Raw genomic sequence first — 21,087 nt, 5'->3', positions numbered from 1 at the left:
GGAAAGCATGAAACCAGTAGAGAAGGAGGGAAGCACAGAGAGAGAAGGAGAAAAGGAGAGAAGGGAAGAAACAGCAAAGAAAAAGGAAAGAGAAATAAAGAGAAAAGGCAGAGAAGGAGGAAACAGTGAGCATCTTTGTGGTCACTACCAGGAATAGTTCCCAGAGTTTCCAGAGCTGATCCGTTAATTTGGTACAAGCAAATTAATGAAATCAACAAAACAGATGAACTATGTGTCCTGCTACCTTCCTGCCTGAATCCTCAAAGGTGAATGGCTCTTGCACAAGAGTGGGCAGCATGGGGTGGTGTAGTTGGCAAGGATGCTCTCTCTCTTGACTCGGGAGGGTTGGCTGCCTGAACTTATAAACTAACACTGCCTTCATGTCCCTAGAAAGAGGGGTCTTTGGTGTAGCACCAGTTAGGAAGCTGCCTGTTCCACACACTGACAGAGGCTGGCCAAGGCAGCCATGCCCACTTCTGCCTTAGGTCCCTTCTGAGCCCAAAACTCAATGAAAAAAGTCTCGCTCATTGCCAGACTCAAGGCCAATACCAATACAGCAGTGGCTCAAACTGGGCTTCTCGGAATGTTGTTCCACCCTCCTTAGGGCCAGGGAAGGAAGAAAGGGGGATGATGGGTGTGTCCCCATTCCTCGTATTTCTAGTACTTACTTCTTCCACACACATCTTTAAGTGACTGCCTCTCCAGGGCTCCCTCAGGAAAGCTGAGGAAAACTTCCTTTTCAGGCACCTGTTTTCCCAAACACTGATACTCAAGGTAATTAAAGCAGCTAATTGTGTGCTGTTTCATTGCATTAGCAGAGTGGTGCTCTGCCTGTGCCCACTCACCAGGTCCCCAGGCCACCTAGAGCTCAAGGGGATATAGTACCCTTTCATCTCTGCTACCTCTCTCCACTTTGAAGAAAGGATGCCTTTGAGTTGGGAGTTACCTGAGGATGCGAAAGAAGGTGAAGAAGGTGTAAGCTCTCGGACACTTTGACCTGCTTCCAGAAAGTAAGGGGGAAGGGAAAGACCCTTCAGAATAACTTTGAGATAATATGCCTGCTAATAGGCCCTGGGTAAAGTGTGGCCTGGGAGTTAACTGGGGTACCTCCTTCTTAGTATTTCTCACAGTGGGAATAGGGTGAGACAGTGAGACACCCACCTTTGGGGCTAAATTTAAGGGTACACCAAAGAAATCAGTAATGAAGATAATATTTTAATGCAATATTAAATTTAAAAAGACTAATGCAAAATATCAACCATGAACAAAATACCAAAATTTTAAACAGAGGCAGGATCGGTATTAATGATTTTTCCTTTTGCCTCAGGCCCTAACATGGTTCAGCATGGGACTATTTTGGATGCCGTTTTTAAAAATTTTGTTGTTTTATTACATATTTTTTTCATTAATCAAAAGTTTTTAAATATTGCATTAAATTATTTTTGTCTTGATTACTGAGGTTTTTTGGTTCCCCCTTAGATTCTATGCCCAAGGCAAGCACCTCTGTCCCTTTACCATGTGTTGTTAACCAAGATTTTCTGGGAAAACTTGGCCTCCCACCTAGTACTACCCCAAAAAAATCCCCCAAGGCTACAAGACAAGCAGAGCAACTGCAGGAGAGGTTTATGGCATTTCTTCACTATTTCCTGTCTTTTTTGCCATTCTTGGGGGATATAGCAGTAAAGAGAGGTTGGTTCCCAAGTTTCCACTCTGTTTGTATGTCCCACTGTTAGACCCCCAACATAAGGGCTAATAAATTCTGATTGGATATGAAAGTTAATTTTATTTTGATATTCCAATCAGATTTTCATAACTTGAGTTACCACCTCTAGTCTAAAATTTGTTACAGAACTTAAGGTCCTATGAATGCAACACCCTGAATACAAGAGATTTCAGCTCTTGTCCACCATTCCAGACCACAGAAAATCAAGCCTTATAGGAGTGGACCCTTTGGGTCTTGCAAGGCCTAAATCCTAACACTTTCCGCTTCTCTGTCCTTTCTCTCTCTCTCTCTCTACATTCAATGGTCCTGTCTAATCTTTTCCACTGGTACAATCATTGCTGACACCCCCAGACTCAACAGAAACTCACTGAGCCAGAGTATTGTGTTGTGGACAGCGAGAGCACAGTGATGCTTTCTTCCACTGGTTTTCATTGCAAATGCACTAGCTCGATTGCTATCCCAGGTGAATAGACTTTTGAGAGATGCCCTGGGAACCAAACCACCATTTATCTCATAGTTCCTGTGGGAAAAAAGCTTCTAAGGACCAGACATTCAAATGAGAAGAGCATTTGGGCCACAGCCATGTGTAAGGTAGGATTTGTAATATAAGACCAAGCACACAAGATCGGTAGGAAACTTCCGTGGTTCTGAAGTGAGAGTGGCCATTGTAGCAAAAATCCTAGATTGGGGGTTGGGGAACTGGTGGGGTGGTTTTTGCTTTTTGGTTTTTCTGTTTTGTGTTGTTTTGTTTTGTTTTGTTTTGTTTTTTTGTACCTATTTACACCCTAGTGGAATTGTAGAGACCTTAGAGACTTAGAATTAAGGAGATAAATGAAGTTGATTTGATGTCACGATTCATTTCTCAGCCTCTTCTTTTAAATTCCCTTGTGTATTCCCTTTTTCATTAAAAAAAAAAAAAAGCATTGAGACTTTATCCTCAACAAGTTTCTGAAATGACTGTCTTATTGAGGACTCAGAGCCAAGCACGATGCCCAAGCCACAGGAGACAGAGTTTGGACTGGGGTCACCAGTGCCCCCAAGTTGTTGGTCTCCTTTTAGGGTCAGGGTAGGCGCTGCTTCGGGAAGTGTCCACGAGTGGAAGGAAGATCACCTCCTCGAACATTCCTCTCCTGGCCTTTCCCTGCCACGGGTCCTCCAACCACCTTTCATGTGAGCAAATGGCTCTGTGTCTCTCACAGCTGTTGTTTGGTCCCCTGGTCCTAGTCAGTTTACATTCCAGGAAGGTTCATTAGCTCTGGGACTCAGAAAAGCACAGCAAGTCCTGTCCAGCTGCAGGAACCAATCTGAAAATTCTGACAGCCAACAACAGACAACAGTTCCTTTACTGGGGGCAGTTTCCCTAAACACATTCATTTGCCATCTCCAGAAAGCTTCAGCACTAAATGTGCTCATATTTCCACCTGAGGAGGAATTTAACTGAAAAAACAAGCAGAATGGCAATGAAGAGTAAAAATACTATAAGAAAGAAAATGCCCACAGCTGTAATCCCACAGGACAGTTCGACATCATACAGTTTAACTCCCCTTAAAGATGGAGGGTTTGCACACATGGTTTCCTCCACACCCTCAATTTTCTGCAGGTTTTCTTTGTACCATGTTATAAAATGTATGTTCGAACAAGTGCAGTCCAGGGGATTGTGGCTTAAGTTAATGGTGTTCTGCTGGGACAGGGTGTGGAGGAGAAGAGGTGGGATGGCGTGGATGCTGTTGACGGCCAGATTGAGGTAGATCCCCTGAAGATGGCTAAGAGCTTCGATGCTATCGCCCGTCAGGCTGTTGTAGCTTAAGTCTATGTGACTCATTTTTCCAAGGCTCTGGAATGCTTGCTTGTCTATGGAAAGGAGGTCACAGGAGGATAAACTAAGAATCTCCAAGCTGTTCAAGGGCTGAAGTAGGTTGGTCTTTGAGATGCGCCTATCTTGAAAGTGATTCCCCTGTAAATTTAGATGGCGGAGATCCACCAGGCCTGCTAGAAGGTGCTGATTGCTGGTATCCAGGAGACAGTGAGAAAGATTCAGAACCTGTAGGAGACGGAGGTTTTGGAAAGGACTTTGTGGAGCCTTAATGCGCAAGTGGGTAAATGCCAAATCTAGATGTTCTAACTGAGGACATTCTTTGAATGCCTGACTCTGAAGACCAAGGGGCTCATTGTAGCTCAGGTTTAGGTATTGTAAGTGGGGCAGGTTTTTGAGTTGCAGATTGCAGCAGTCGGAAGCTTCTATATCATTGTGGCTTAAATCAAGTTTCTGAAGATTTTCTAGTTTTTCCAAACACCCAGCACCGAAGTCAAGTGTTTTCATGTTGCCTTTGATAGAGAGGTCTGTGAGGGATGGAAAACTGGCAGCATTGATCTGACACAATTGGTCAAAATTATTTACATTGAGAACTAATTTCTTGAGAGCATTCATACCCTCAATCCCGGAGGGCAATGATTTCAGGTGAGTTGCCGTCAGATCCAATTCCTTAAGTTGAGTGAAGCAGCGAAATGTGGTAGATGAGATATTAGAGAAATGGTGCTTCTGTAGATTGATGCTTTCCACAGACATTTCACAAAGTCCCTCAAACATGGCTGGAGTAAGGTCTTGGTCATCAGAGTCTTCGAATGTCCCCAGCCAGAGAGATTGAGTAGTGGAGTTCTGTAGACCTTTTAATATAACAGACAAGTTAAGAATCCCTCCAAATTTCAAACTTTGGAAGCTTTTTGAATGGAAAGCTCCAGGCTCAATGGCTTTAATGTCATTGCCGTTGAAATTAAGGCTTAGGTTGGTGGCCTTCTCCAGAGCATTCATGTCTTCACTCGAGATATAGTATATAGCGTTATTCTGAAAATCCAGGACTTTCAAATTCTGTGTTGGGAAGTTCTCTGGGAACTTAATGGAGGAAATATGGTTGCTTCCAAGATGCAAACTTTCCAACTGTTCCAGATTATACACTGGGATAAACTCGAGATTGGATATTCCTGTTTGGATTAAGGAAAGATGCTTCAGCGATTTGGGCCCATTAAATGCTGTTTCTGCCATGAATATCAGGGGATTTCCAGTCAATACAATTGTGTTCAACTGATGCTGGTATTGAAAAGTGTCTTCATGTACCCAGTTAATTTGGCACCTTAAAAATTATTTAAAAATAATTAATTAGAAAAAAGAAAAACTCTGTCACAGTGACTAGTATTAACAAAGCCATCTTTTGTGTAGAGTAAAAACAGTATATATCGTTATTTGAGGTAAAACATTAAAAATTCTCTGCAGCACCAACAGATTACCTGCCGAATTAATGACTAGCCTCAGTTCCGCACACTCTGATTTAGAATTTTTTCCAGAAATCTTATCCCTTTGCATTGAACTCTCAGAGGTTTGTTTATAGAATCTAGGGAACAGTTGGTCATTTGACTTTAGGGAAAATGGAGGTATTATTTACTGTTGTAAGTAATATACAATATGTAGTATATAATGTATACTATAGAACAAATGATATGTGATATGTGTATCTGTGTCACCCTGGACAAGTCACAAATTTTCTCAACTTTTGTTCCATCTATAAAGTAAAGAAGTGATGAGTGCTTTAGGCAATGGCTTTTAACCAAATGATACATATGAAAATGCTCCATAGAAATATGGAGCAGTACAGGTGTCATCCTGGTAATGCACCTGAAAATACTGGATTACGCATGTGTGAGCACATGCGTGCGAGCGCGCGCGCGTGCGTGCGCGCGCGCACACACACACACACACACAGCTACCCTGGAAGTCACTAAGGGAGTTCCTTAGAAACACACTAAAGGAGCTGTGAAAAATAAGCTGGAATCCCTAGGACCAAGTGAGCCCTGGTCACTTGTCATATTTGCCAATATCTGCCAGTCTTTGATGGCCTAAAGCCTGAGTTAAAATGAGCCACGTGTACCATGGCAAGAGACAAAGTTGGGGTCCAAGCAGGGTAGGAGATCCTATCAAAAACCTACAGACTACCAAGATCTTCAGAAGGGATCCTTTCAGTGGATCACCTTAAAAGAAGAAAGCTCATAGAGGGTGACCTTGAGGATATGTGTTTATCTTGGCCCATGGCTTTAGATGGAGCAACAAGGATAACAACGAGAAAAGTCTCCCCCTGGGATTCTCGAACCGTAAGTTTCCACTCACGAGGGCTGGGGTCTGAACTGACACTACCTCTGTGGACCTCCCAAAAGGAGCCCAGGTAGAAAATTGAGTCTAAAATGGCTCCAGAATGGTAGTGACTTCAGAGAGCAGCAGAAGTGAATAGAAATTTCTTTTTGAGTGATATACCTATTTAATTAATTTGTAATAAAAAATACTTGCAAACCTAAAGATAGTAGTACAATGAACTTTCATATACCACACGGGTGCAGCAGTTCTCAAGATTTTGCCAGATATACTTCCTTGCTTCTTCTATTCCCTCCTCTCCTTCCTGAAGTGGTTTAAATCAAATCCTACACATCCCAAACATATTTCACTATGCATCTCCAGAAATGTTTAGGCTTATTGTCTGTAGCCATAATGCCATGGTCTAATCCCAGGAAAGTATTTTAAACAAAGATTTACATCAAGTTCCAAAAGATAAATGAGCTCAAAATAAAACTTCACTGAATACATAAGGGCAATTTATTAGCCAAAGTCAGTTTTAAAAAAATGTTCTACGGGAACACCTGAGTGGTTTAGTCGGTCAAATGTCCACCTCTTGATTTTAGCTCAGGTCATGATCTCACGGTTCATGGCATAGAGCCCTGGGGCGGGCTGCACTCTGGCAGCACGAGCCTGCTTGGGATTCTCTCTCTGTCTCTCTCTGACCCTTCCCTGCTTGCCTGTGTGCACATGTACTCTCTGAAAATGAATAAACTTAAAAAGAATTATAAGTATATTCTGCATAATTAAGTGAAAGAAACAACAGATACCAGAATTATCGGATAGATCTCATAATACGTATATGATTTGGAAAGAATATGTGATATTCCTGATATATATTATCAGAATATATCATATATTTAGATCAAACATGCATTTGACATGTTTAAAGGAAACAGTGTGAACCAATAATAGGAAGAAGGAAAAACTTATTAAAGCTGATCTGATATATCTGAAATGAAAAGTCATTGAAATTTATTGAAATAGGAAGTTAAATTGAAAAGCCAATGGATAGTTTATACAAGAGATTAGCTGAAGAGGGTATTAATGGACTAAAAGGGGATACGAGAAAATTACCTAGAATATAGTCCAAAACACCAAAGAGGTGGAAAACAAGAAAGATAAATTGATGTTACAAAGGATGGATGAGAAGATGCAATGTAAATCTAATCAGAGATCCAGAAGAAATAAAAGAGTGACCAGGAGCAAGCCAAGTTTCAAACAAATAATGGCTAGACTATTTTAGAATTGATGAAAGGCACTAATCACAGATTCAGGAAGCCCAAGCATCTACACAGTGCAGCCCTGTGATATTACAGAATGCCAAAGACAAAGAGAAACCATTGAAAACACCCAGAGAGAAAAGATCACCTACGTGTGCACAATGATTAGACAGACAGGTGACTATCTAACAGCAAGAAGGCACAAAGCGAATGGTAGCATCAAAGGGCTAACTAAGAACAAAAAACTGTCACTTGCAATCATGCCAGAAAAGACTGTCTTTCAAGAAAGAGACTAAAATAGGGGCGCCTGGGTGGCGCAGTTGGTTAAGCGTCCGACTTCAGCCAGGTCACGATCTCGTGGTCCGTGAGTTCGAGCCCCGCGTCAGGCTCTGGGCTGATGGCTCAGAGCCTGAAGCCTGTTTCCGATTCTGTGTCTCCCTCTCTCTCTGCCCCTCCCCTCCCCGTTCATGCTCTGTCTCTCTCTGTCCCAAAAAAATAAATAAACGTTGAAAAAAAAATATAAGAAAGAGAGTAAAATAAAGACATTTTCGGAAAAACAAAAACCGAGGGAGTTTAATCCTAAGAGACTTTCACCAAAGACATTTTGGGGGATGTACTTCAGGAAAAAAGAAAAATTATTCCAGAGAGGAAGTCTGAAAAGCAAGATGGAAGAATGAGCAAAAAACCCCAGAAAACATGTTGGTAGAGCTAAAGAAATGTGGCTGTTTAAAAGAATAAAAATTGTATCTGATTGGTGGCCAGATAAAAGGCAGGGGCTAGGGGACTAAGGAGAGGGATTTTAGGAAGTATGAGGTCATATTTTTTATCATCTTTCGAAAATAACAAGAGGAAACTTAGAGTCTTCTATCTAGAGAAGCTGTCATGGCCCCATGCACTCCTTCAAAATGTGGTCAAATCCATTTCATCTAAAAATGAGAAGTGGTAAAGCAGAGGGCAAGTAAATGTCCTGGGGGCATACTAGGTAGGTAGCAGAGTAATCTCTGCCCCTATCTGCAAGGGCAAGACTTTGTCTCAGTGAAGTGTTGCTAGGCAACAAGTGGAATCTTGGCCGTGGAGGTGGCCTGGGGTCATTTGGGGGACTCTGGACTGAGAGTCAGGAGAGCAGAGACCCAGTTGCCTTACTTTGTGACCTTAACCAAACTCACCAAATCTCCTTGAGCTTTTGCTTCCTCTTCGAACATGAGTTGGACTGTAATATACAGCATGCCTACCTCCCAGGGGTGGTTATAAAGATGAATATAGTCTTACGGATGTGAATGTTCTGCTACCCTGGGCAGAAGCTGAAACTGAACCACCTAAGAAATAGAGCTGCTGCAAAGGATACATGCCTCATACACATGCAAAGCCCTTTCCCCTCACACACACACACACACACACACACACACACACACACACACACACAATCATGTTGCAATTCCCTTCTGGTTTCTTCTCTTATTTTCTTGTAATACTTCTGCCTTCTGGTTCACAAACACTGGTTCAGTATTTGGAATCCTGACTCTGCTTCTAAAATTAAATGATGGAACTATTTTCCCAACTTACAGGGGAGAAAGTTAGTGGCTTATGTGTTTCTTCTGTAAATTTTTCTTAAAATGTTATCACCCAATAATAAACTATGCTAACATGTAGTATAATACGGCATCTGACTGAATGAAAGATTTGTCTTTAGTATTCCTTAAAACTTCTTAAACAACACTGTTGATGCAGCATCGTTTGAAAACAATCCACTCTTCTGTTCACTTATTGGGTTTCATTAATACAACATTTCACCTGCATAAAAATATTTCATGGGGAAGAGTAAACACACAGTATAGGTAGAACGCCCCTGTGCTCCCAAAAGAAGGTCCTGGAAACAATTTGAATGCAGGTTGTATTATTCCATAAGTAAAACATCAGCCACACAGAAGGAACTCAGATACATACCTGGTTAAGTCCAAAAACATAAGATCTATGAGTCTGGTGAAAGTTGTATTTTCAATTACAGGCAAGAAATTAAAGCCAAATTCTAAAAATTCTGTTGTGTTTGGTAGAGTGTCAGGAACTTCTGTGAGACCTAAATTTTCACAGTTATAGGTTTTGTTGGCTTCTTTCTGACAATAGAAACAACGGAAATTAATATCAGAGTTGGTAATTTGATTGATTAGCAAAATTACACATATTTTATCCTTTGCACAGCAATCCCACTTCTAGGAATCTTACCAAATACACACCTGCAAATACCCAAAGTGACTTGTGCATAAGATTATTTTAGCATATTTTTGTAATACCAAAATGTAGGCAGTCACCAGATTATTCATCACTGTAGGACTAGTTGAACAAAATATGGTCCATTCACAAGATGGAATCTTCTGCAGTTGAATATGGAATGAGTAGGGTCTCCACATGTTAATATGGAGTGACATCCAGGCATATTATAAGGTGTAAAAAGCAAGGTGCAGAGTGACCTTATAGTATATACAGTATATGGTATGTCACATATAGCATACTGTATGTGTATTTCTTACATTTGCAAAGAGAAGCCATGGGGAAAGGCCCCACACTCATTGCCTTGAAGGGGAAAAAAGGAACCAGATAGAGAAGCAGGGAAGGAAGACTTATCTTGATTATACTTACACAGTTCTGATTTGGGATGCATGGAAATGTTTTATTTCATTTTGAAAACAGATCAACTCTGCGTTAGCATTAACAGAACAAGACAATCAGACATTTCACACTTTCTGATGGAGACAGATTCCTGCCCCCCAGAAATTAAATTTGAATACAAGACTTTAGGCTTAATTTATAGCCTACAAATGAAACGAGAGGTTTAAGTTAAAACAGCCTTCACGGTAGCTGTCAGCCAAATGCCCAAGGCGGAGCATCCTGTAGAATAACTGACTTTGTTTTGTTGACATGTGAATGGTGTTGGGGAAGTAGAGAGGAAGGTGGATGGGGCAAGAGGAGACTGCTCCTGTTAAAAGAGACAGCAATAGAAGCTCTTTAAGAGATACAACCAACAACAGAGTAGCCCTCGTTTTGATTCTGATTCACATGAAGCATCAGGAAAAGACATTGTATAGACTATCAAGAAACTTTGAGGACACGATATTAGAGAATATTAAGGAATTAGGAATTTTTGAATGATAACAGCAATGTTCTTATTCTTTTGAAATGCATTTTGAAGTATTTCTGCATAAAATGACTTGATGTTTGGGATTTCTTTTAAAATATTCTGGGCATGAAGGAGGGGAGGAGGGGATACATGAAATCAGTAGGCAAAATATCAGTGATTGTCGAACGTCGATATATACATGGAGGCTCCTTGTAACTACTTCTGTATCTGTTTCAAAATGTTCTGTCCCCATCCTCAGTTGCAGACAATCCTGCTTAGCTGGGAACAGAAGACTGAGCATGTTCTCCTTTACTATGAAGCCTGATGCTTTAGAGATGTCACATTTTAATTGCTTTCTGCTTTACTCCATCTTCTGCGTAGTGGTGCATTTTTTGTGGGTACTGCGAGCGTATGCATGCTCACCTACTGGAAATCACGTTTTCTTCTATATTGTGATAATATTATCAGTGTTACTGATGAAAATGCCATATTTTTATTTCCTTGTAATTCATTCCTCATTTTATAGACCCAACGTCCTCCAGGCACTGCCACAAATCCACCTAATGTCCTTGAAATTCACACTTCGCCTTTAAAACTTTGGATGTAGCTGACTGGTGGGAAAAACACATGTTGCCAGACCCCCCTTGTGCCCATGCACATGGATGGCCCCAAGAGGAAATGAATGTAACTTCCCCAGTAGCTGCTAAGGTTTGGAGGAGCTTTGAGAAGACATTTCCCTTTTCTGGCGTGCACTGGCGTAACCGATGTCACATATACTTGGAGAAAGGGACCTTTCCTCAATTTGTCTTGAGCTATTCTGGTCCTACAGTAAAAGGCGCCACGCTGGCAATTCCCTCCTTCTTCTGAATATATAAGCGCCCGTGACACCTAAATTAGTCCTCTTCTGTGCTTTACTAAGCACTTTTACTGCATTAATGTGATTCGGAAAGTTGAGAATCCAGCAGGAGCTCTATGGAGCCAGTGGCCTGAGGGAGCTTCTAGCAAATGGAAAGGCAGATAAATGAAATAGCTCAGTTTTATCCCGGTGAAAAACAAAACTAGTGGATAACATTCCCACAGAGTTCTGAGAAACCCACCATGAGCCGGTGTCATACATTAATCTCTACTTAGGTATAAAGTACAATGAACTCTCTGCCCTTGATTCCTGGGAGAACGAGGCAAATGACAAGAATTGCAGCTTATAAGAGAATTTAAAAAGCAAGCACATTTTGGAGAATGTCCTGAGCTCCATACACGCGACCCTTCCCCTTTGGCTTTCGTATTCACATTCTTGTACACTCACAGTTACTATTACAGATGGTGACATGAAGCGTCCCCTGCTCTGGAATCACTCAAGCAGCATTCAATTGTTTCCAGTCTCTCGAATTTTTTTTAAATTTTTAAAAATGTTTTTATTTATTATTGAGAGACAGAGAGAGAGCATGAGCATGGGAGAGGCAGAGAGAGGGGGAGACACAGAATCTGAAGCAGGCTCCAGGCTCTGAGCTGTCAGCACAGAGCCCGACGCGGGGCTCAAACTCACAAATTGTGAGATCATGACCTGAGCCGAAGCCGGACGCTCAACCGACTGAGCCACCCAGGGGCCCCACCCCCTTAAAAAAATTTTTTTAATAGTCTCTCAAATTTTTTAAGGCAGGAAGTATACACACACACACACACACACACACACACACACTGTTGTTCTCATTCCTTTTTTGTTGAGAGTAAATTGTAGACATCATGACCCATTACCCCTAAGTCTCCTGAGAACAAGGACATCTCTTCTATAACCACAGTGCCAATGCCTAATTGAGAATATTGAACATCGATACAATGTTATTATACAGTGTACACATTTTGGCAATTGTCTTAATATTATCCTTTATAGTAATTTTGTTTTTTCTAGTCCACGTTCACACATTGCATTTAGTTTTTGTGTGTCTTTAGTTTGAGGCAATTCCTTAGCCTTTTGTTGTCTCTCATGGCATTGATATATTTATCAATAACACACACACACACACACACACACACACACACAATGTCCCTCACTTGAAGCATCTTTCCTCATGATTTGATTCAGGTTATACAGTTTTGGTAGAAATACTACATGAGTGAGGTTGTGTCTTTCTCACTGCCAGGATCCTCACAAAACTTTTTGAGAGGGAGTCGTGATGAGTAGAGCACAGGATTCTAGGACTGCAGCATGACCCTGCAATGGAGAAGGGACAGGATGCAGAGAAGGAATATAGGACTGGGCTGGCTGCCAGGGTCACATGTATAGTTGCTCCTCCAGGCAGATACCCACCCCTGCTTCTGCAGCCCCCGTGGGTCCTCTGAGCGCCACGTGACTACTTCCTGTCAAAGCAGCCTTCATTCTCTAGCCCTCAGTGTGGGGTTATTGTCGAAAATCACCTTCTCCCACTCCTACTTTTGCAGGTCCCTTCTTGATGTGAACCCGTGCAGCCAGGACGGCTGTGCAAGGAGACATGGCATTCACAACAACCCCATGCCTACCCCCGGTCCTAAGTCATGGGCCATTTCCTCAGGACCTGCTGTGCACTGGGACCTGCACCAACCACTTTGTCTCCAGCTTCATATCAGAGCCGTCCCTTTTCCACAGAGCGGGACTCGTAAGTGTTAAATCTGTGTTTGCAATCCCTTTTCCTTCCAGGTAATTCATTTGCATTTTTTCAATCAGGATCTTATTTTGCTTCCTTCTGCTGTAACTCTAACTCTCTGCTATCCCATTGTATTTTCTCGTCTCGAAAGTGTTGAAATCATTTTCTAATTTTGAACCTTTTGAGTTTCACCAAGTGCTGATTCCCACCTTTCCAACGTCTCCTCTGCATTCGGCATACACCGCAGCCAGCGACCCCATGCACAGAGTCTGGCATGCAGAACACTGAGCCTCCCTCCAGAGTTAGCAGTGTGACTGCATCAAATCCCAGAGTAACAATTACTCTCTGAAAATAAAACAAAATATTCCCAAGAGGGCACAGTCCTAAAATTTCATTGTTAACCTGATTCCTACAGGCAAAGGGCATCCCAGTTATATGCAGTTCATTTTCTATGTATCTTGAGTCAGACTGCTTGGGTTCAGATCCCAGCTTTCAACCACTAAACTGTATTCTCTGAGCCTTCTTTTTCGCCACCTATAGATGGGGGATAACCTTCTTTGTGGGCCAACTCGGAGGATTAATGAGACCATGTACGTTGAGCACTCATAAGAGGAGTTTGTGTTTTACTGGTTCATCACAATATCATGTCATTGTTTAGAGCTCTTCATAAGCCTCTGTATCTGTGAATTTGTGAACTTGGAGTTCTTCCAAAAAAGAGCTCCACTAGGCATTTCCCACCCCTACCTAGGACTGAAGAAGAACTGTCTTCCTCCCATAGGTTTGAGTGGACAGGATAGCCACCATTGAGCCCATCTGAAATGAAGGGGCATGTCTACACGACAGTGTAATTATTCAAGAGTGTATCTAAACTGTTACCAGAATTCAAATCACAGAACACTGTATTTCACTTATGCTTTGCACATCTGTCAGCCTCCAAAGACCTGGTCCTGGCTCTAATTTTGTTACTTATGGCTCACATGCATACAGAGAAAACAATAGAAGAATATAACACAAGAAACACACACATACAGAAGAAAACAACAGTAGAATAGAACAGTGGAAGATTCCACATGGAGTGTTTATGGAGGCTCATTATATTTTTAGAGCTTGTCTACCTTAGAAATATTTTCAAACAAAAAGTTTTACTAAAAATTCATCTTGACTCCCACTTCACATTGTATGCAGAAAACAATTCCAGTCGGCTATAGCTCTAAATGTGAAACCTAACAATAGAGATAAATACAAAGTCAACTTCCAGAAAAGAGAGGATAATACTGTCATGGCCTCAAGGTCGGCAAGTTTTTTTAAACAGGACAGAAATGCGCTGAGAATAAAGGAACAATTATAAATCAAGCTGCATTAAAGAACTTTCTGTGTCTCTCTCATACACATGCACACGTAGATATGCAAATGGCTAACAAAGTTGAAAATATCCTCAGTCATCAGGAAAGTAAAAATTAAATCCCAATGAAATATCATTATTCACCCATCAGAATTGTTAACATTCTTAAACAAACAATAGCAAATATTAAGATGGGGAGTAATCAGAATTCACATACATTGCCAATGAGTATAAATGGGTACTAACCCTTTGGAAAACAGGTTGGCGATACCTACTGAAATTAAATATATGTATACCCTATGACCCAATACATCGCCGCCCTGGCAAACACCTAATAGAGATTTGCATATTTGTTCGCTAGATACAGAGATATGAATGTCCAAAGCAGCAGCATTTATAATAGCCAAGAAATGGACAGCAGTGCAAACGGCCACTAACAGTAGGATGAATAAATAAATAGTGGTTCGCTAGTACAACCGAATACCATTCAGCAATGAAAATAAACAAATGATTGCTGTATGCAGCATCTTTGGTAAATGTCCCATATTTACTGCTTTGCGAAAGAAGCCAGACACAAAAGACTATACAGCAGGTGGTCTCTGGTATATAAAATTCACAAAGAGGCAAAATCTTTCTTTGATGATAGAAGTTAAGAGTACCGGGTGCCCCTGGGGGCTACTGACTGGGAATATGCACGAGGGGGCTTCTGAGTTGCTGAGAAGGTGCTATTTCTTGATCTGTGCGCTGGACACACAGATGTGCTCACTTTGGTAAAGACTCATTAAACTGTACACTTAGGATTGGGGAACCTTCTGTATGTATGTTTTACTTCATTAAAAGGTTTACTAAACTCAAAACAAAGCAAAAAAAAAAAAAAAAACACAAACAAACCAACCCACCTTTGTTTTCAAGATAGGGCCTGATAAGCTAATGGGGGCCACATGAGCACACAGACAGTATGTGGTTAATTCTGCTTCAACTGGAAGAGAGAATAAAAGAGGGAAAGGAAAGCCAGCATGAGGGCCAGGCAGGCTAGAGTAATGTACACTTGAAAAGGGGCCAGACCCTTCAACCCAAAGCTTCCTCTTCCACCACTTCCATTTTTATTCCACTTTCTGCAGCCCAGAAGTTCCTTACCTTCAGGAACAAACTCTCATTCATCTTGGTAACCCCCAGGAACTTGCCAGTACACACATAGAGTGATGGCTGGTAAACAGCCTGAGAATCCTGCTGCTGAGAACTCAGACACGATAGAGGATATATAAATGCAAGTATAGATCCAATGTTAATTGCCTTGGTTCCAAGGCATTTAAAATCAGTCCTTTCAGAGGGAGGGCTGCAGTCTCACCTGCAGAGGTTTCAGTCTCACCTGACTTAACCAAGAAGAAAAGCTCTTACTGCCACATAGGGACAGGCCTGGAGATCCTGGGACCCTCAGCATCACTTTTGCCACCTGAATGTCAGGGAGGCCTCAGAAACAGGCAACAAAAAGACTAGGGCACGGTCCCTGTTTCTCTCCCCTCTACTCTGCCAAAGCAGGAGCCACTTGCAAAAAGCAACGGGCAACTCTGGAACCTAATGTCTTCAGTAGGAAGCTAGACTGGTCCAGCATTTCCATGGGCTTCCCAGAATCTCCCAGGACTCCTGTGTGGGCTTCTGAAGGGCTGTGCAGGCTTTGCAGCAATGCAGGGATTTAAGAGTTGAACTGGTAAGCTTCAGAATGGGGTATTTAAAATAGCCTGGTTCCCAATAAGCTGGGAATTGGAATTTAAGTGTGATATTATCCTACCTGAGGATGTTGGCAGATGGTGGGTAGCATACCTACCTGGTCACTGAGGAGGTGGTGTTCTCACTCCTACCCTCATATCATGTCACCTACACGTATGTGTGTAATTGACCTTCTGACCTGAGTGTTGAAGAGAGAGCCTTCTGGGGCTGATAAAAACCTCTTACTTGACCCCTTCTGTTGCGGGCTGCTTTGTGTCATTCCCAAATTCCTATGCTGAAGTCTTAACCCGAGTACTCAGAAGGTGACTTTATTTGGAAAAAAGAGTCTTTAAAAAGGTAATTAAGTTGAACTGAAATCATTAGGATGGGCCCTAATATAGTATGACTGGTGTCCCTATAAGAAGAATAAATTAGACACATACAAAGGGAAGATGATGTGAAGACACGGAAGATGGCCGTCTACACAGGGAGAGCCAATGAATGAGGTCTCCGAGAAACTAACCTTGCTGACGCCTGATCTTAGACGTCTAGCCCCCAGAATTATGAGCAGTTTCTCAGTGAGAGGAAGGTTGCAGCATTTTTGAAGATGGCAAGGGACCCCCTCCAAGAACTTCCCACGAGTTGGTAAATATTGTTAAGGCCAAAACAGAAGATGCAGTTTGGCTCTGTTCTCCAATGTTACTCCTGTGGGTCAGTAAAACAGATGGAGGGCTGTCCAATTGGAGGAGAAAGCCAGACTCATTCAGAGTGATCTCTATAGGCTCTAAAACCTGGCACAGGCCATCTTCGCTAATCTCCAGGAAACCAAAAAACTGTTTGTGGAGTAGTGGCCATATGCTGGGATGTTGGACAAACAGCACCTCCATTCTGGAAGCACATTTGGAAGGCTGCTCTTTGTACCGAGACCCTGTTGGTATCATATGTCTCAATTAGGATCGTTTCGAGGGAATTGTTTGTAGAGGAGGAAAACTCTCACTTCTTCCAACGGATAATTTTTGAGATCATCCCCTGGCTGAGCTCTATGGCTCCTTCTTCATTCTGAAGAAGAACCTTTCTCCATACCCTGTCACCCTTTTAAAGACAGTGAATATAGGGAGGCCAAGGCTCAGATAGGACTGCGTGCTGAATCTCAAAATTTCCAGGCAGTTTAATCTGGATAAAGACAAACAGTTTGGACTCACCTCAGTGCACATCTGATCCGAGGAGGTGATGGCTTTACAGCTGGCAGAAAACATCACTGCCAACAGGAAGCAGCCGGCACAGGGAGCCATCACCCGAATGAGGCCACCCCAGCTTGGTGGGCTTATCTTGTGCCTGGAGCAGAGAAATGGAATCAAACTCTAATGGCCTCAGTTATTCGGCGGGCAGAGAAGTGCTCAGAAGGGTGATCTGGGAACAAGAAATGCTGTTGATTGCTTAGCTGGTTCTGTGCTGCAAAAAAAAAAAAAAAAAAAAAAAAAAAGGAAGTCCCTTTTGCATATCACCAATCCTCCTTGCCAAAAATAGCTGAGAACCCAGCCTCAGAATGGCCCAGTGTGTTTCCTGGCAAATATGAATCAGTTGAGCACCCCTCTGGGGCCGGTCACCCGGACTCTCAATGGGATGGTTTCTATGGACATTAGGCCAGCTTCAAGAGTTTGGCTAATTCCAACAGCTTCTGGTCTCTTCGGCGAGACAGACTATAGAAGCAGGAAGCTGTCCTCACAAAGGAGGCCACTTTGTTAGTTGTGCTAGGTGAGTGACCTGGACAGGTGCAGCGGCGTGCCTTGGGGGCAAATGGAAGGACCGGGTTCTGCAGTGGCACCTGCTGAGGTGGGTACTGGAGCAGGAGGGAAAGGGCCATCCCCAGAAAGGGGCTGTACCTGCTCTTTGCACCTCCCCTGCTGCCTCGGGCACCCGGTTCGTATTGCCTCTGGTCTTGGTCCAGAAGGAGGACACATCCATCCTCAGACCCTGTGATTCAGGCCGGCTAAATCAGCTGGGGTGGAGTCTCCTCTTTTTCCCTTTGAACCCGACCCAGGGAAGCAGGGGACACTGCTGTATCCAGAGCATTCTGGCTCAGAGAGCAGAGTTAAGGATGTCAGCCTTGGCTCTCTTTCTTCTTGGAAATAGCTTGAAGCAGGATTGCACTTGCCCTCATCATGGCGCAAGATGTGGTAGTTATTAAAAAAGGTCAAATTTCAAACATTCCTCCCTGGGCTGAATTTAGCTACTTCAGACGTTGTTTCCCAACCTTCTGGCATAGAGGGCTTGCTTGGCATTGCTTTTCTTCCACTTCATTTCCAAGAGTCCCGTTCTTAGCTTCAGAGTTCAGAACAACTTGAGATACTGCTACCACTACTGTATTACTTCTGCTAATAAAGTCATTGTAGGACCTACCATTTATCGAGCACTTATTGTACGTCAGACCCCAGGTGGGATTCTTTTGTATGTGTTTATACCCTTATCACATTTTCTACCAGAGAGATGCTATTATTTCACCCACTTCATAGATGTAAAAACTGGTGTGGAGAGAAATTCAATGACCTCTCCAAGGCCACACGACTAGAAAATGGTGGATGAAGGCTTCAGATCCACTGTCTCACTGTGGAGACTGTGCCATTACCCTCCATAGTTTTAGAAAGAGTTTTGCTTCCTGCAGGAGAGAAGAATGGGTGAGATAAAGAAAGTTCTTCGTCTGAAGGTTTCAGAGCAGATGCTAAAAAGCCGAGCAGGTTGGAGAAACTATGGCCCAAGCACTGTGCTAGGGCTTTCCTAGTCTCCCCTAAAACGCCATCGTTATCAATAGAAGCAGTTCCAAAGATGCTTTTGGCAAAACATGGTTCAAGCAAACCCAGGCTGATGACAGCCCGTCTTGCTTTAAAGGCCTGAATCACGACGAGAAGCAAGAGCTGGTCTTGAAGCAGGGGAGTTTTCAGCCTCAGATCCATTGGTTGTTAACTGGGTGAACTTGGGCAAGTCATGTCACTTAAGTGAGTCTGCTTCCCATCTGAAAACTAGAACAGGAAGTGCAGTTCCTGTTCTGCCGATCTCACAGGGTAATTATGAGGATCAAATGGGATCATACATGTGGAAATGCTCTCTTGACCTTTAATCCTTACATAAATACGAAGAAGGTGTTACTCCTCTGATTAACCAGTTCCAATGTCATGTAAATACCTCTATCAGGAAATTGTCTCCTGCCCCAGAGATGTTGAAAAGGTATATTACTTTTCTTTTCAAAAAAAAAAAAAAGGTTTGATGGCTCAGTTAAGGCCATAGGATTTTGTCATTTTCCAAGGCCACACTATTTGCATATGATTTGCATGTGTTTGCATAATGGATTCAGAAGACTCACTGCAAGTGTATAAGACTAAAAGAAAATAAATGAATATGAGTGACCTTCTGCCACAGCATTCAAATCAAATATTCGGGGCATAATACCCTGAAATATGAAACAGATTAAAATTTAAACTATTGCAAAGAGATGGGAAGATAGGCTTTAGAGTTCAAAGGCAAGAGTGAAACCCTGATTTGGTGCCAGGTTGTAAAGAATCACATACTCTTAAAGGTCACCCCATCCAATGATTTTCATGCCTGAATTCTTTCCTCCACACCCCTTGCCCCACCACTTTCCATAGGCAAAACATACACACTACACACTATGTTACCTTCCAGTCTATTCTTTTATTTTTTTAAATGTTTATTTTTGAGAGAGAGGGAGTATGAGCAAGAGAGGTGCAGAGAGCGGGAGGACAGAGGGTCCGAAGCAGGCTCCACGCTTACAACAGTGAACCCGACGCGAGGCTCAAACCAAGGAACCATGAGATCACATGACCTGAGCCAAGGTCACATACTCAAACGACTGAGCCCCCCAGGAACTCCCCTTCCGGTGTGTTCTGAAAAGCTTCAGGTGACAGAAAATTTGCTGTCCCCCAAGAAATTGTTTTGGCAAAATTTAACCGTATAAAACTGAAACCCTTAAACTTCTCTCCAATGATCCTCCTTTCCTCAGGCCAAAAGAACAAGTTCCAGCCCTTATCTTTCTGCTGGTCCTTGAGCTACTTGGCAGTAGTTAGGATGCCCCTGAATCATCCCTTTTCCAGATTAAAATTTTCTTGTTCCTCCAACTGTGATATACGTTCATGCATCATAAATCCCTAACAATCTCTCTGAATATGTTCCAAATCTCCCAAGAAGAGCAGTGACTTGATTCTAGCTCTAGGTTTGCCATTAATTCGTGTGTCTCAATGTCCTCCTCTGTAAAGTGGAGTTGGACTGTAAGGCACTTCGTCATCTTCATCTAAAAATCCCATTTCTCTGTTTCAAAACAGTGATTTCCATTTTACTTACATAACAATGATTGGCGTGAAAATGGAGTTACACTTGCTCCAGGTGGACTTGCTCCTTGGCAAACATGAAACACAGACAGCTTTGGCTGGAACAATGGACATCACGATTGCTGCATTTCTGGTTAATTGCATTGCCATTAAAGGATGGTCACCTGTTTTAAGAACCAGTTCTGGGGCATCTGGGTGGCTCGGTCCATTAAGTGTCTGACTTCGGCTTAGGTCATGATTTCACTGTTAGTGAGTTCGAGCCCCACATCGGGCTCCCTGCTGTCAGCGCAGAGCCTGCTTCAGATCCTCTGTCCTCTTTCTCTGCCCTTCTCCCATGGCTTCTCTCCCTCTCTCAAAATAAATAAATAAACCTAAAAAAAAAAAAAAAGACCCAATTTGTGCAGAGATCTGGAAAGAGAAAGCAGATGGTGAGAAAAGGCACTAGAAACTCATTTATTTCTCCTGGCCAGTAACCAGGTCAGTTATTACGCTTTTATTCCACCACATTTCCATGCAGTTCATCCCTTGGGTCAGCCGCCACCCCATAGGTAACTCCATAAACCTGCCCACTTTCATGTCTGGGAGTCCCATGCCTTCACTTGCCTGTGTTTCCATTTGATTATAGCCTGGGGAGGGACTTGGGGTCCTGGGATACCTTGTTTGGGCCTTCAAGCCATTTCTTAGCGACAACCCATAAGCTAATATACTTTCTTTCAAGGGTTTGCAAGCCCAGAGATGCTTTTGTGATCCAACTTTAGCAAAGAACTAGATGTTTAATTTCCATTGTGGCTTATGGACACCAGGTGGAGTACAACTGTCCCTTTCCATTTTTCTCTTGTATCTATGTTTAGTTTTTGTTCTGCTTT

General features: G+C 42.5%; 1 protein-coding gene across 2 annotated transcripts; it reads right to left on the bottom strand.

Annotated features, from left to right (window-relative positions):
• Positions 1–1,618: 1,618 nt before the first annotated feature.
• CD180 (CD180 molecule) lies at positions 1,619–17,323 on the bottom strand. 2 transcript variants are annotated; one of them, XM_040451788.1, is made up of 3 exons: positions 17,084–17,323; positions 9,047–9,213; positions 1,619–4,851 (listed from the first exon to the last, which is right to left on the bottom strand). In XM_040451788.1, the coding sequence occupies exons 1-3, from the start codon at positions 17,171–17,173 to the stop codon at positions 3,123–3,125; spliced, it is 1,986 nt and encodes a 661-aa protein (XP_040307722.1). In that variant the 5' UTR covers positions 17,174–17,323; the 3' UTR covers positions 1,619–3,122. The 2 variants fall into 2 exon arrangements, with proteins under 2 accessions (XP_040307722.1, XP_040307731.1); XM_040451797.1 differs by having other exon boundaries at positions 9,047–9,209; positions 17,084–17,186.
• Positions 17,324–21,087: the final 3,764 nt, after the last annotated feature.

This window comes from Herpailurus yagouaroundi, unplaced genomic scaffold, assembly GCF_014898765.1.
Source record: "Herpailurus yagouaroundi ecotype Mexico unplaced genomic scaffold, PumYag 29, whole genome shotgun sequence".
NCBI lineage: Eukaryota > Metazoa > Chordata > Mammalia > Carnivora > Felidae > Herpailurus > Herpailurus yagouaroundi.
Note: the sequence above shows the minus strand (reverse complement) of the source record. Positions and strands in the feature narration are given on the sequence as shown.